The sequence below is a fragment of the Tachyglossus aculeatus genome, chromosome 18 (genome assembly GCF_015852505.1).
Source record: "Tachyglossus aculeatus isolate mTacAcu1 chromosome 18, mTacAcu1.pri, whole genome shotgun sequence".
Classification (NCBI taxonomy): domain Eukaryota; kingdom Metazoa; phylum Chordata; class Mammalia; order Monotremata; family Tachyglossidae; genus Tachyglossus; species Tachyglossus aculeatus.
In genome coordinates this window covers 13922702-13938782 of record NC_052083.1, presented here as the reverse complement: position 1 = coordinate 13938782, position 16081 = coordinate 13922702, and the positions used below count along the sequence as shown (strand labels likewise).

Below are 16081 nucleotides of genomic sequence, written 5' to 3'. Positions count from 1 at the left end.
AAAACATATTTTCCAAATCATCAACACAATTCTAGGGTTCTCTAAGGATGATTTAAACACAGTCATAGCATGATACAACAGGAATGGAGTTTGAACTTTCATCTTTGCTATGCAGACTTATGTGAAAACAAAGGGCATCACGAAGACGTTAATTGGAAATAAAAAAAGGTAGAGATCTGCCACTATATAAACTATAAAAATCCATGGTACATCAGCACCTGGAATACTACTATATACAGCTTTCAGTACTACATTTTTGAATGGTCACGATGGAGCTGAAGATGCTAGAGCGAATGGCGAATGGGATAGCTTCCATACGTTGAGTGACTGGCAAATTTAGAACACCCATTCTCAATCAAATAATAGTATTTATTAAATGCTTAGTGCAGTGCTTTGCACACAGTAAGTGCTCAAAAAAAACTACTGAATTTGTCATTACGGTGTGCAGAGCACCCAACGCAGTGTCTGGAAAAGTACAATACAATGAAGTTAGTAGATGTGATTCCCTTGTCCTCAAGGAGCTTACAATCTACATGGGAGATGGATGCTAAAATAGATTAGTGGCAGGGGAAATAGTAGATTATAAGCACATTGTGAGATTAGGGGGATTATCAAAGTGCTTTATGAGTACACAGCCAAGATCATAGTTGATTCAGAGGGGAGGGAGGAAGGGGGAGGGCCTCTTGGAGGAGATGTGGTTTTAAGATGGTTTCAAAGATGGGGAGAGCAGTGGACTGTCAGGTATGAAGTGGAGTGGGGAGTTCCAGGCCGAAGGGAGAATGTGGGCAGAGTGTCGGTGGTGAGATAGATATGACGGAGGTAAAGAGAGAAGGTTGGTGTTGGAAGAGCAGAGTGTGCGGGCTGGGTTGAAGTAGGAGATCAGTGAGCTAAGGCAGGAGGGAGAGAGTCGATTGAGTATTTTAAAGACAACAGTAAGAAGTTTCTGCAGGATGCAGAGATAGATGGGCCACCACTAGAGGTTGTGGAGACGTGGGAAGACATGGACTGAATGTATTCTCAGAAAACTGATCCAAGCAAGCAGCATGAAATGTGGACTGGAGGCAAGTGGTACAGGGGTCGGTGATTAGGCTGATTCAGTAGTTAAGGTGGGAAATGATAAGTGCTTAGATCAGCAAGGAGCAGTGTGGTGGAGAGGAAGGGCAGGATTCTAGAGATTCCCAAAGGATGCAATCTGAGATGGACCATTGGTGAAGCGGACAAAATAACAGACAATATAAACAGAATAAACACAGTACCATTTTCCATTTAATCCCACTTCCCAAAACAAGAGGGCAAAGGGACAGAGCAGATGGATAAGGAGATGGAAGCAAAATGCAGATGGAAATGGATGAAGAAGAAGAGGAACACTATCATGCAAGAATGTTGGGAAACCATGCATCTGTATCACAAAAATATTTTCTTCAGTTTCCATCTTTCCCTCCCTCCTTCCAATTCAGCTGGTCATTCAATCATATTCATTCAATCGTGTTTATTGAGGGCTTACTGTGTGCAGAGCACTGTACTCTATCGGACACTCAAAATTTACAACTCTAAGAAAAAAGGGAAGTTCCTCAACCTATGTGAAATAAGATATCTTACTAAAGTGTGAATGACAGCATCTCTTGAAAATTGGTCTGAGAATTTTGAGCCCTAGTTAAATCCAACTTGAAGGCAAAAATTCAAGATGTAGCTTTGTGCAAGATGGAGAAATTGCATTTTTCTATCATACATGAATTTTACTTGAATCCAAATAGGTTAGTCAAGTTCATAATGTGAAAACTCATTAACTTTGGGAAGATGGTGAGATTAACAAAATGAATCATTTGTTTGCATCTGCATTAGGTCATTGCAATTTTCATCAGGGGCAAAGATAGACATAATAAGGAAGAGCTTCATTTCAGATTCTTAGGAATTGAAGAGGAGTTTGAGAAATGAGAAACAAAAAGGGTACTAATTTAAATGTTAGGATATGGAGCACAAATTGTGGGTTTGCACTACCACAGAAGTACTTTCCTAGTTTGTGTGATAATTTAAATACTATGCTGAAACTTTATGATTATTTTTCATTCACAGTTCCTTTAAATGCATACATATTTGTAATTACGACTTTCCAAAGAAGTGGGCCTTCACTGGAATATTTTTTACAATTAAATCTCACTAGTCTGCCCATCCATTGCCAAGTAGAATTAAGATGCAATTTATCCGCCAGAAAAATGAAATTGTTCTCATTGCTAAGGTGTTACAATGCTGCAAAACTGATTATGGATTTAGTCTCTTTAAAATAAATCATCTTTATATATTATAGAAAAATATATATGACAAAATACATGACTTCCTGTGCCCAATATGGAATATTTCTTTAGAGAATCAATCTTTGTGAAATCTTTAAATTAACTCACACTCAGCCCAAGAAACTTCCATGGCACTAAAAGCCATATGAACTTTGTCGGTGCTTTAACGATCCATGTTACACTGAGTAGATTCTGATATATATATATAAATCAAATATATATATATATATATATATATATATATATATATATATATATACACATACATTTTCTACCGACATATGTTCAATGTGATCATTTCTTTTTAGCAGAATATAGACAATGATACAACAGGGCTAAATTTATTGAAAATGTGGTTGTAGCAAAAATGGTTGAATTGAGAGATTAAGTTTCCCATAGATTCACATGTGATAAAAGTACATAGATTATGGAACCTCTTGGAAAATAATCAGAAATTATTTTAGGTGCTATACATTACTAACAGTAACTAATACTTTCTACCAGGCAGTAGAACCATTGTTTTTTGAGATTACACTCCACACTTACTCCAGAAAATGTGGGATGTGTTTTCAAAGAATGCTTAGGTAATTGGCCTAGTCTTATTAGATTGTGGCCATAACCTAGGGTATACCTGAACATGTGTGTGTGTGTGTGTGTGTGTGTGTGTGTGTGTGTGTGTGTGGTAAATCTATATACGTATATTTGCTCACATAATATACAGTTACTGCCAATTCACATTTCAAAGCATTTTCTCTTTAATGATAAAAGAATTGACTTTGGCATAAACTGACAAAACATGTTATGACATTAAAACTATTGAAGTGGAAAAGGAATCAGGCACTGAATTTTTTATCACAGGAATTAGAGATTATTAAAAAGAACATCTACATGGTACTGGCATCAGTAAGTGGTCGCCTCTGTAACTTAGGAAGGTTTATCAAGCTTTGAATCCTATCTTTCTGAATATCTGAGTGAATAATACTATGTTCCCACTGCTAGTAGACCAAAGAAGCCTAATTCAAGGCCTAAAATGGTCCCAGAGCTTTGTCCAATTAGAGGCCTTGAGCCATGGGCTAGAAATTAGTTCAGTTTGAGTCTTCTCTAGGGTTTAGAGAAGTTTCAGAATCATGGATAGGCTAGGATAGAACTCCAATTTTCAGATCCCCGAGGGGAAGGAATTTGAGGCAATCTGACCCTAGTAGGAATTCCTAGTAGGAATCTTCCAACTGTGGGGAAGTATCTCGATCTGACCCACAATGGAACCCGAAACTAGCCTAGCTTCAATAAGCACAGATGAGTGGATCCGACGGCTAAAAGTGGCCATGTGTCTGTCGTCAAAGCAATTCTTTAAGGCCTGAGCCCCTCTTCTCCTTAAAACCAAACACTTGTCTATAACAGAGACCACAGGGCCTCTCTCTGCATGATTCAATTATCTTTCCTCTGTAAGGAGCAAGTTTCACTGTGTTTTACAAAAAAACAAAAACCTTACCTGTCGATAATGGCACACATGTCAATGCTAACATTGGCAAAACGTCCCAGCTTTCCTTGCTCCACCTTGTGCAGATTTACCAGCTGATCATCCACTTGAATGAGCTGCATGCATCCTTGGAATGAAGACTGAAGGAGAGACTGATTTGAGTCATTCACTGGGGTCAGGAAGCCTGTGGAGCAAAGGAGAGGAGAATGTTTAGTTTAGGTGGAGGTCAGCTTCACTCAGAAAAGGGTGGCTGTGACCAAACTCAGATGGTCTAACCTGCTGATGGTAAACCCCAATCTACAAACTGAACCCTTTTGGGAAAACTAGATCGTTTTGATAAACACTGTAATGCGAACAGAGTACATAGACAGCCCATGTCTAGCTTTATTCCTTAGCATTTCATCTCTAACGTTCCATTATGGAGAATCTCCTAAAGCGGCTGATGAGACCTGAAAGATTAAATTCATTATCAGCTTCCCCTTTATCAAAGAACTAGCACTGGGAATTGAAGCCTACTTATTTTGATGAGCCCGTGAAAAAAGAAGGGAAGGAACTGATTAAAATGAAGGTAGCTGGAGATGAATCTATGACTCAATCAATCCATCATATTTATTGAGTGCTGTGTGCACAGCACTGTACTAAATGCTTCTGAGAGTTCAATATAACTGAGTTGGTAGATATGTTCTCTGTCCACAGGAACTTAGAGTCTAGAGGAGGGGAAAATCTCCTCTGTACTATTCTCGGAAGTTCCCAATTATAGCTGGCATTCTGTGTTTATTTAATACATGCTTTTTTAAGTAATTAAGAAATTTAAATACCTTACCCAAGATGGCAAAGGTGGCAAGTAGCAGAGCTAAGAGTAGAATCCAGGTTTCCTGACTGACACTCCCATGCCCTTTTCCTTAGGCCAGACTGATACATGACCAGAAGTATAGGGACACTTATGTACATAGTGTCCATTAAGTTTTTATGTACATAGTATTTGTTAAGTGCTAACTATCCCAGTGCTTAGAACAGTGCTTGGCACATAGTAAGCACTTAACAAATAGCATTATTATTATTATTATTATTGTTATTATTATGTGTCATGCACTGTTCCAAGTGCTGGGGTAGATACAAGTTGATCAGGTTGGACAAGGGCTCTGTCCAACATGGGGCTCACAGTCTAAGTAGGAGTGGGAAGAGATGTTCAATCCCCATTTTACAGATGAGTAAGCTGAGGCACAGAGAAGCCAAGTGACTTGCCCAAGGTCACCCAGCAAGCAAATGGCAGAGTGAAAAGAGAAGCAGCATGGCTCTGGAGTCAGAGGTCATAGGTTCAAATCCCAGCTCCACCAATTGTCAGCTGTGTGACTTTGGGCAAGTTGCTTAACTTCTCTGGGTCTCAGTTCCCTCATCTGTAAAATGGGGATGAAGACTGTGAGCCCTACATGGGACAACCTGATCCCCCTGTATCCTCCCCAGCGTTTAGAATAGTGCTTTACATATAGTAAGCGCTTAACAAATGCCATCATTATTATTGTTATTATTATTAGAATCCAGGTCCTCTGACTCCCAGGCCGGTTTTTTTTTTTTTTTCACTAGGCCATGCTGCCTCTGTGAGTTCAGTTATTTCCCTTGGGTCCAGAAGATTATAACAGTGTGTCCTCTGGGGTACAAAGGGGTCAATTCCTCCTTCTGCTCCCCTCTTATTTTTTTCCTTTTGCTAGATGAAGTGGAAAAGCCTACTGTCATTGCTAGAGTGGCAGCTGCCAGGGGAGCAGCTGAAAAAACCTTTCTGCATGGCTGGTGGCCCCACCCCAGTCATACCTCTAGAGACATCTGCAGCAGTGGAGGAAGCCACATGGCCTAGTGGATAGCGTACGGTCCTGGGAGTAAGAAGGACCTGGGTTCTAATTCAGCTTCCACCACTTGTCTTCTGTGTGCCTTGAACATATCACTTCACTTTTCTATGCCTCAGGTCCCTCATCTGTAAAATGGGGATTAAAATTGTGAGCCCCATGTGGGACAGGGACTCTCTCCAACTTCATTAGCTTGTACCTATCCCAGGACTTAGTACAATGCCTGGCACATAGGAAGCACTTAACAAGTACCCCCCAAAAAGCACATGCGTTCAGTTGGATCTTGTAGCCTCAAGTTACTGATGAGAAAGGTGGGAACCAGAGGAGTGATTTCCCTTTACATAAAGCCGAAGAGGAATTCCCAGGAGGAATTTTCGACACCGTTCCGATGTGGCCTTCCCCACTTTTCCATAATTGGGAGAATCAAAGAGATGAAATGTTAAATTATTCCAACATACAGAGTGCACAACTACTGAAGATTAAACTGAGAGAAAAGATTAAGAGGTAAAAAGAAATCATAAGAACAGAGCTGCCCCTTCATCTCTCTCCAAACTGCTACAAGCTCTGGTCTTGTCATGGCTAGACTACTGCATTAGCTTTCTCTCTCAACACCCAGTCTCCTGCTTCTCCTAACTATACTGCATGTGACAGCTCAGATCATCATCATCATCATCATCATCAATCGTATTTATTGAGCGCTTACTGTGTGCAGAGCACTGTACTAAGCGCTTGGGAAGTACAAATTGGCAACATATAGAAACAGTCCCTACACAACAGTGGGCTCACAGTCTAAAAGAATCATCCTCCTGAACACTTCTCGACCACCTATCTCATCTCTTCAAAGCTGTCTACTGCCTTCCTGTATCTCTCTGCATCAAACAAAAACCCTCACAACTGAGTCCACTATCTGGTCCCATTTTGCCTATCCTCTCTTCACTTGCTATTCCCCAGCTTTTGGGTTTTTCTCCCCAACATGAGGTCACTATTCCCCAACAAATAGTACTTTGCTTCCTTTTCCCTGATTATTCATGCTGTTCCCCTGGCTTGGAATTCCCTCCCTCCCCACATCATCCAAACCACCGGTCTCCCAACTTTCAAAACCCTCCTAAAATCCCATCTCTTACAACAAGTTTTACCTAATGAATTTCTCTGCACCCTGAACTATATCATCCCTTCAGTCATCTTCAGCAGTCAGGGACTTATTTACAACCTTTCTTAGTACTCAGTACTCAGTACTTAGTACTTAGTACTCAGTGAATTATTTCGAACCCCCTAGTTGTAAATATCCTTTTGGCTGATTAAACCCATTAGAGTATGAGATTCCTATGGCCAGGTATTATGCCACTTCTTGAATTTCCCTAGTGCCTAGTCCAGTTTACCAGAACCAATGGACATTTGCTAAATATTATTACTACTCTACTAGAATAACCAGTGACAATGGTCAAAATATATTTTTCCTTCTATTTATTTCCTTCCATCTCTCGTGGAGTTTTGATGAATTTTAGGTGAACTTTTATCCTTTCAGCATTTCTCCTAAAAAGAGAAGGTCAAGAATCAGGGCTGACAATTCTTTCTGAAACCCCACTCTCAGTGGGGTTTCATCACACCCTGATGACTAGCCTCTATTTGAAAAGCTTGAAACTAAAACCTACATACCTCAGAATGAAGACCTATCTACTAAATCAAAGACTGCATTTGATATTTAAAGTGCGCTTTAAGCAAACTTTAAAGAAAATTATACATAATGTACAAAGGATTACAAAGTCTAGTGCTAGTTGTATATTGTACTGAACCTCTCTCAGAGAATGAAAGGGTGCATGTTGAAAGCACTGAAAGTTGGGATCCAGTCTGTTCTTCTATGGCATTTTCAAAGAACCCGATGGCTAGTATTAGCTTAGATGTATCTTTTTTTCCCTTTTTATTCCAATTCAACCTACTTTTAGCAACCCAAAATCTACAAACTGAATCCAGTATTGAGAGCAAGGTAATTTTGATGGATACAGTTATGGAAGCAGAGTGTAAAAGAAGCCTATTCACAGCTTTTGTTTTTTGCACAAATATTCCCCTATAGGGTCTCTTCCACGTTTAAGCCTTGATTCAAACAGTGCAATCACTCAGTCAGTGGTATTTATTGGGCCTTACTGTGGGCAGAGCACTGTACTATGTACTTGGGAGACTGTAATAGAGTCTCCCAAGAGACTCCCGCCCTCAAGGAACTTACAGTCTAGAGGAGGAGCTTACACACAATATTTTCTTCCAACATCATATCAAGATGTATCCAGGCACAACCAGACTGTAAGACAGAGTTCTCTAATCATCATCATCATCATCAATCGTATTTATTGAGCACTTACTGTGTGCAGAGCACTGTACTAAGCGCTTGGGAAGTACAAGTTGGCAACATATAGAGACAGTCCCTACCCAACAGTGGGCTCACAGTCTAAAAGGGGGCTCACAGTCTAAAAGGGACCTTTCAGGACCTAACCAAAACTTGTAATGAAAATATGAGCTATAGAAGAAGAGAGAGTATGCTGACTCCTTATTGCCTTACCATAAAACTACAACTATAATACACACTTTCTGCAACTTCATGTGAATCTGTGTGACTTACATGTTGACTAAGAGCACGAAGACTTCTCTTTGCCCATATAACAATCTTTTCTCAGAGTCTTCTCGTTTCAAGCTATTTAAAACATAACATGGTATGTGTAATGACTAAGTTTTTTGCTGCCATGATTAGCTATTCATGACTGGGTTTTCTTTGTGACTTTTTTTCCTCATTTTTTTATTCACTTTAAAAGGTTCTGCCTCAAATTTCTACCTTTCCAGAATGCCTTCTAGTGGCTTTAGTGAAACAAAAATAATTTTCCACACAATAAATCTCTTCATTTTCACAGGCAGCCCCATTTCTCTGAGAACGCCGATTCTTGGATAAGTAGTCTATTGAGACTGTTTCTATGCATGTGGATGCTTCTCAATCAGCCTAATCAAGGTACAATTGAAGGAAGGCTGTGGCCTAAATCAACAGAGAGAAAACACCCAGCTGCAGCTTTATTGAGAAATCTTAAGTAACAGAACTGTCATTTACTTTTCTCATATGAACATTTTTGGCATCTCCATTTCGGCCCCCTGAGCCTGGAAGATTCCAAAAGGAGTGGATCCGTTTGTGGGACAAGTCTCTCATTTACACAGCAGCTGGATAAATAGGACCTCAATAGCATGGGCATAATTAAGCATAAAAACGAAACATCATCAGTCATCTGTGACAATGCATCTCAGAAAGCTTTCATCAGTTTCTGATGCTTCATTTTCCAAAGTTTTTTTTCCGATTTTTTTTTGCCTGGATGGCATTCTGGAGAAAGTTAATTACTGAACACAAAACCACATCCACAGGGGAGGTGCTATCATTCCTCATCTTTAATTCCCTTTCCTGTATTAGGCCGTATTATGTGATGCATGTATGTCCGTCTCTGTGTGTGTGTGTGTGTGTGTGTGTGTGTGTGTGACTGTTTACACACAAATGGACCCAATGCATGACCAATAATTCTTTTCCCAATCTTTGTACTTAATGATTGTTGCCAAATAACTAGTTGTATTTGTTAACCACATTTTCTGGCCTTGTACTCAACATCATCTACTGAGCCCCTGATGTGGGAAGACCACTGTACTAGATGACTGAGAACACAGTCTGCTCTTTGAGCAATTCTTCTTCTTTTTACAAGGTAATTTTAGATTATGGGGTTGGGGGTGATGACTGCTACGTTGTACTGCAAACTTTTGTGAGTACATTCTTCTACCTCTATTTTAATTAATTATGGTACCTGTTAAGTGCTTACTATGAGGCAAACACTATTTTAAGTGCTGGGGTAGATACAGGTTAGTCAGGTGGGACACAGCCTCTGTCACACATGGGGCTCACAATCTAAGTAGGAGGGAGTAGGATTTAATCCCTATTTTACAGATGAGATAACTGAGGCATAGTTAAGTGACTTGTCCAAGGTCACACAGTGGGAATGTGGCAGAGTTGGGATTAGAACACAGGTCTTCTGACTCCAAGGCCCTTGCTATTTCCACTAAGCCAATCTGATTCTCTGTTATACCTCCCCAAGTTCTTAATACCGTGCTCTACACACAATAGGTGCACAGCACATATTGTGATTAGTACAGTTCCCCATCACCTTGCCCCCTCCTACCTCACCTCCCTTCTCTCCTTCTATAGCCCAGCCCGCACCCTCCACTCCTCTGCTGCTAATCTCCTCATTGTGCCTCGTTCCCGCCTGTCCCACCGTCGACCCCCGGCCCACATCATCCCCCTGGCCTGGAATGCCCACCCTCCGCACAGCCGCCAAGCTAGCTCTCTTCCTCCCTTCAAAGCCCTGTGAGAGCTCACCTCCTCCAGGAGGCCTTCCCAGACTAAGCCCCCTCCTTCTTCTACCCCTTCTCCCCCTCGCATTACCTCCTTCTCCTCCCCACAGCACCTGTACATATGTATATGTTTGTACATATTTATTACTCTATTTTATTTGTGCATATTCTATTCATTTTATCTTGTTAATATGTTTTGTTTTGTTGTCTGTCTCCCCCTTCTAGACTGTGAGCCCACTGTTGGGTAGGGACCGTCTCTACATGTTGCCAGCTTGTACTTCCCAAGCGCTTAGTACAGTGCTCTGCACACAGTAAGCACTCAATAAATACGATTGAATGAATGAATGAATACGGTGCTTTGCACTCAATAAGAGCTCAATAAATGCTTTGAATGAATGAATACTGATTTATTTTTTTCCCTTGTGTTGTCAGTATGTTCCGGTTCTAATTGCTTTACATGAGGTTGTCTGTCTTTCACTGAGGTCTCAAAATGATCACTACTAAGCCGCATCACTTAGGTTTTTTGCTTCTGTTAGTTTCTTCAGTACTCCTGCCTTATGGTTCCTCCTTCAGCTCATCACAAAGCAGTAACTTTTATTGTTGTTATCATTATGGTTTTAGTTCTATTTATTAAGCAGTTGCTAAATTCCAAGGACTGTGGCAGATACAAGGAACATTCCAATCTGCCATAACCTGTTCTTCGCAATACAACTAATTCCCATTAGACTTCGAAACACTCCTGAGTCGAAAAAGTCCACCTCTTTTCCCATTTACAAGTCATCAAAGGTTCACACACTACTTATTGTCTTTTTGGAAAACCAAGACTGACAAGAAAGCTATCAGGAGACATGGCCATATCAGAATTCTGCAAATGATCTGGAGTCCTTTTAACTTTTCATTTATTTTCTTGCTGACAAATAACGTGTACATTTTCAAGAGTCGCAGAAATGAAATTCAGATTGCGTGGCTGAAAAACATGCTGATGTTTGTGTTGATACAAAGACACCAGTCTAATTCACATGTAAACTGTAATGTAAACGTACACATCGGACAGAGAAGCAATAAACCTTACACCCATACCAACAGCCTGGCTTGTGGCACTGGTACGATGAAAATGTCTCCCTTCCATGTTGATCTGCTGGGTGCGCCAAATTGACTGCTTCCATTGGGTATGACTACTGTGGGGGGCCCCGTAGAGAGAAAGTAGCTGAGGTGCCCCCACAAAGGCTTGTGAGATTGGCGGGGTGAAAATTCTGCACCCAGCAGAGGGGATTACAGTGTTCGGCTGTTCTGACTTTAAAAAACACAGCCAACTAAAGCATCATTTCGTCTCTGGGCAGCCATGCAAATGAGCAGGTCACCACCAGATAATACTCCATGCACACAAAAGACAAGAAATTCAGACATAGGCTTCTGATACAAGGGGAAGCTAAATGCTCTTAGCATTGCTTCCATCTGGGAATCGGACTGAGAATGAAACAAGCCAGGACTCCTGCCGGCAAATCGACAGCAGGGGATGATGCCTTGCTCTCAGTTAGACCCAGGGGGTGGTCAACTCAGGAGAGTGGCTATGGCTCTGCGGACTTTTTCACTGATTTAGAGTTTGCTCTTACGGACTTTATAGGAAGGGAGATAGTCCCTCGGGGAAAAATCCTCGGCCATTAATTCCAAAAACAAAGATGGAAAATTGAGTTCTCCTGCCCCTCTCTCCACCTCTCTCCTCATGCCCCAGCTCTCTCTTCCCCCTCTCTCCCTGACCATACTCACCATTCCCCATGCAATGGAGGGCAGGCTGCTAGATGCCGCTCCCTGGGTGATGATTTCCGACAGCCCCATAAAATACCTGAAATCATTCCCTGATTATGGATGCTGACATTGTACCGCTGCAGGCTCTTTGGGGCATAGATTTCCTAACATGTTTTATGTCTTTTACCGTCATTTCATGCCTATTGTGCAGCACCATTTATACAAACAGTGAAATAGAAAGACTAGCTTTTAAATATCTTGGCTATTTCTCAGCAACGTGGCTGATGTTTCCCATTTTCCAGACTATTGTGTCCCTGCAAATCCCCTTTCTTCAGAAAAAAAGTACTATTTTTTTTCCAGCATTGTCCTCTGCCCAGATTCAGAGTCATGGCAGCCCCCAGCTGCTTGCGAGGCTCATGGACTGGGCATATGGGTATAACTAAGGGAGTGCAGGGCATGGCCACTAAAACCTAGTTTTTGGCTTTGCTCTAAAAATCAGTTTTTTTACAACTCGCTTTATCAAGAAAATGATTTAATTTAGGAAGAGCCTGGTCCCCACGCCATTCCGGATTAATGTAATTTGCCTGTCTAGCATTTTCTTTTGGTTGCTTTAGTACTGAATTCTATGTATGAAAGCTATATTATGGTCAGTTGCTTCTTGTGATTGTGAGGTCTAAGAATAAGTGGAAGAGCCATCATTAGAACCCAGGTCAGCTCGTTGTGGGCAAGGGAATGTGCCTGTTTACTGCTGTACTGTGTTGTACTCCAAGTGCTTAGAACAGTGCTCTGCACACAGTAAGAGCTCAGTAAACACGATTGAATACATGGGTGAAAGATGCTTTGATGCCCAGAACCATGCTCTTTCCATTAGGCCGTGTTGCTTCCCAAAAGCAAGTTCGCTGAGCTCTACTTATATTAGATGCCACCCGGAAACCAGGGAGAGACATGTAGGACGAAAATAATGTTTAGAATTATGAAAAGTGAATTGCTTTCTTGAATTCAGCCTTTCCTGTTCCCAAGATGAATTCAAACCTGTTGAGATATTTTAAATTTATCTCCCGGAAATAAGAAATATAGCTTTATTGCTAGAACTGCTTTCCATTATTTAGTCCAATACCTTGCCACCTACTCTGAAGACACACCAAAAAAATGGATTTTTACATTATGTTCACTTCTTACAAGGTATATATTGGTCCCCAAGACCTCTTTCTAGAAATGAGGCATGCAAAATGTTGGCAGTTTATATTATAAAATAACTTGGGCTGTTCATTTCCACAGAGTACTTCCCCATTCTGAACGAAAGAGCATTTTACTGGAAACATAATCCCGAGGAATAGCTACTTTTCCAAAATGCAGATAAATATGAATTCTTTTTCAGCAATAGAATTGTCTTTAATTAATATTTCAGTACTATAAAGGAGAAAAGACTCCAACAGCATGACCTAGTGGGTAGAGCACAGGCATGGGAGTCAGAAGGACTCGAGTTCTAATTCCCTGTCCGCCACTTTTCTGCTAGATGACCTTGGGCAAGTCACTTCACTTCTCTGGGCCTCAGTTCCCTTGTCTGCAAAGTGGGGATTGAGGCTGTGAACTCCTTGTTGGACAGGGACTGTGTCCACCCTGATTAGCTGGAATCTACCCCATAGATTGACGCATAGTAAGTGCTTAACAAATACCATTATGACTATTATTGTTATTAACATGAGACTGGTCCTTATATTACATTTTCCAATATGTCCGCAAGATCATTTCTCTTGAGGTTAAAGAGAAAAATGAAATAAAAAGACAGAATTTCCTCTTAGATCTGCAGTTATCGAGTTGAGACTCATTTAAATACCAGTCATTTTCCATGTGAAAATCTAATCGATTCTCTGATAATGCACCTTCTTCTGAAGTTCAGTACTCTACTGGAAGGCTTGACCTTCGAATTATGGAGAAATAGGGTGACGCTTCTTTTCCTAAATTAGTGAAGCGAACAGTTCCTCTTCCCTAGCTCCCTGACCAGAGAAAGGAAGAAGTACCCTGAGCGACTGATCTTTCTGGGCCAAGCCAAGATATACCACCCTCACCAGGGGCATCATCATCATCATCAGGGGCAAAGCCAGGGGTCTTTGAAGCAAGAAGTTCCCTGGCTGAAAGCTGGAAAGGTGGTCAAAGTCAGAAAGGATCTGGGAGAGAAATAAAGGGAATGTTTTCTGGTGACTGGACTAGAGATGAGGGAGAGGAGAGAGGATTTCTTTTTATGGCATTAGTTAAGTGCATACTGTGTGCCAGGCACTGTATTAAGCATTGGGGTAGATACAAGATCAGCAGGTCGGATGCAGTCCCTGTTCCACATGGGGCTCAAAGTATGAATCCCCATTTTACAGATGAGGTAACTGAGGCACAAGGAGGTAACATGACATGTCCAAGGTCATACAGCAGACAAGTGGCTGAGCTGGGGATTAGAACCCAGGACCGTCTGATTCCCAGGCCCACGCTTTATCTACAATGCACAGAGGGTAGAGCATGGGCCTGGGCATCAGAAGGTCCTGGGTTGTAATCCCAGCTCCACCACTTGTCTGCTGTGTGACCTTGGGCAAGTCACTTTACTTCTCTGTGCCTCACTTACCTCACCTGTAAAATAGGGATTGAGACTATGAGCCCCATGTGGGACAGGGACTATGTCCAACCTGATTTGCGTGTATCCTCCCCAGCACCTAGTATAGTGCCTGGCACATAGTAAGTGCTTAATACCATAATTATTATTATTATTACTATTAACAGATACTGTCAGCTGCAACTGCTCTGCATCACTAAGTATTCTACCTTGTGACCCTGTAAAAATGAAAGTGATAATCTAGTCACCTAAAAACAAGTGTCTAAGATCCAGTTATTGGGTAATGTTTAGTGCCTTGGAACAGTTTGGGGCAATCAATCAATGGCATTTATTGATTTTGCCGAATGCAGAAGTAAGATTGAAAATTGGATTTGGGCACAGGCTTCCAATCAGAAGTGAGAGAGTGCTGTCAAAGGACTGGTTTTGTTGTACTTTTAGGCAGTTGGTTTCTGACAATTTGTATAAAGATGACGCCTGAACATGTTTATTTAACTTCACTTGGAACCATGACAGCTCCAGCAGGGTATCTAAATCTGTTTCATTGCTATCAGCTTCATGTTCTTTCCCCAGATGTTGTAAGGCAGTTAGGCATAGTGGGAAAAGCGTGGGCCGGGGGGTTAGGAGACCTGTCGTCGAGTCTCAGCTCCACCAAGGGTCTACTATATGGACTTGATCAAGTCATTTAACTTCTCTAGGCATCAGTTTCCTCATCTGTAAAATGGGATAAGGTAGATTGTGATTCCCATGTGGAAAGAGGACTGTTTCTGGCTTCATAATCCTGTATTTACCTCAGCACTTAGGACACAGCAAGTGCTTAATCAATGCCATAATTATTATTGTAAATTCTGTAACTTGGCAATAATGCACACCATTTCAAACGTACTGGAAACCACTAGATGAAATCCTCATTCTTCTAGCATCTTTTTATGTTGTACCATATTTGATAGTAACAATAATAACAATAATAGTGGTGATTTGTTAAGCGCTTAATATTTGTTAAGCGCTTGAGAAGCAGCGTGGCTCAGTGGAAAGAGCCTGGGCTTTGGAGTCAGAGGTCATGAGTTTAAATCCTGGCTCTGCCACTTCAATCAATCATATTTATTGAGCGCTTACTGTGTGCAGAGCACTGTACTAAGCGCTTGGGAAGTACAAGTTGGCAACATAGTACAAGTTGCCACTTGTCAGCTGTGTGACTTTGGGCAAGTCACTTAACTTCTCTGGACCTCAGCTCCCTCATCTGTCAAATGGGGATTAAGACTGTGAGCCCCCCGTGGGACAACCTCCTCACCTTGTAACCTCCCCAGCGCTTAGAACAGTGCTTTGCATACAGAAAGCACTTAATAAATGCTACAATAATAATAATAACTATTATTATTATTATATGCCCAGCACTGTACTAAGTACTGGTGTAGTTACAAGAAAATTGGGTTGGACACAGTCCTTGTCCCACGTGGAGCTCATAGTCTCACTCCCCATTTCACAGATGAGGTAACTGAGGCACAGAGAAGGGAAGTGACTTGCCCAAGATTGCAGACAAGTGGCGGAGCCAGAATTAGAACCCAGGTCCTTCTTACTCCCAGACCCATGCTCTATTCACTACAACATACTGCTTCTCAATAGTACCGTGTTGATCCCTAAGAATGCGACAGTGATTGTCAGGACTCTTTAGCACAAATGACATGGGCTTTGAATTTTCTAACGCAGAAAAGTCTACATTAGCAGTCTAAATCACGCTAGATGCTGTTTGTGAATAAGTAATACA

General features: G+C 41.3%; 1 protein-coding gene across 1 annotated transcript in view; it reads right to left on the bottom strand.

Annotated features, from left to right (window-relative positions):
• Window positions 1-16081, bottom strand: part of CNTNAP2 (contactin associated protein 2) — a 1198489-nt gene that overhangs the window by 489607 nt on the left and 692801 nt on the right. The window contains exon 10 of the mRNA XM_038760181.1: window positions 3781-3952. Coding sequence (XP_038616109.1) covers window positions 3781-3952 — 172 coding nt within the window. The remainder of the gene's footprint in view (window positions 1-3780; window positions 3953-16081) is intronic.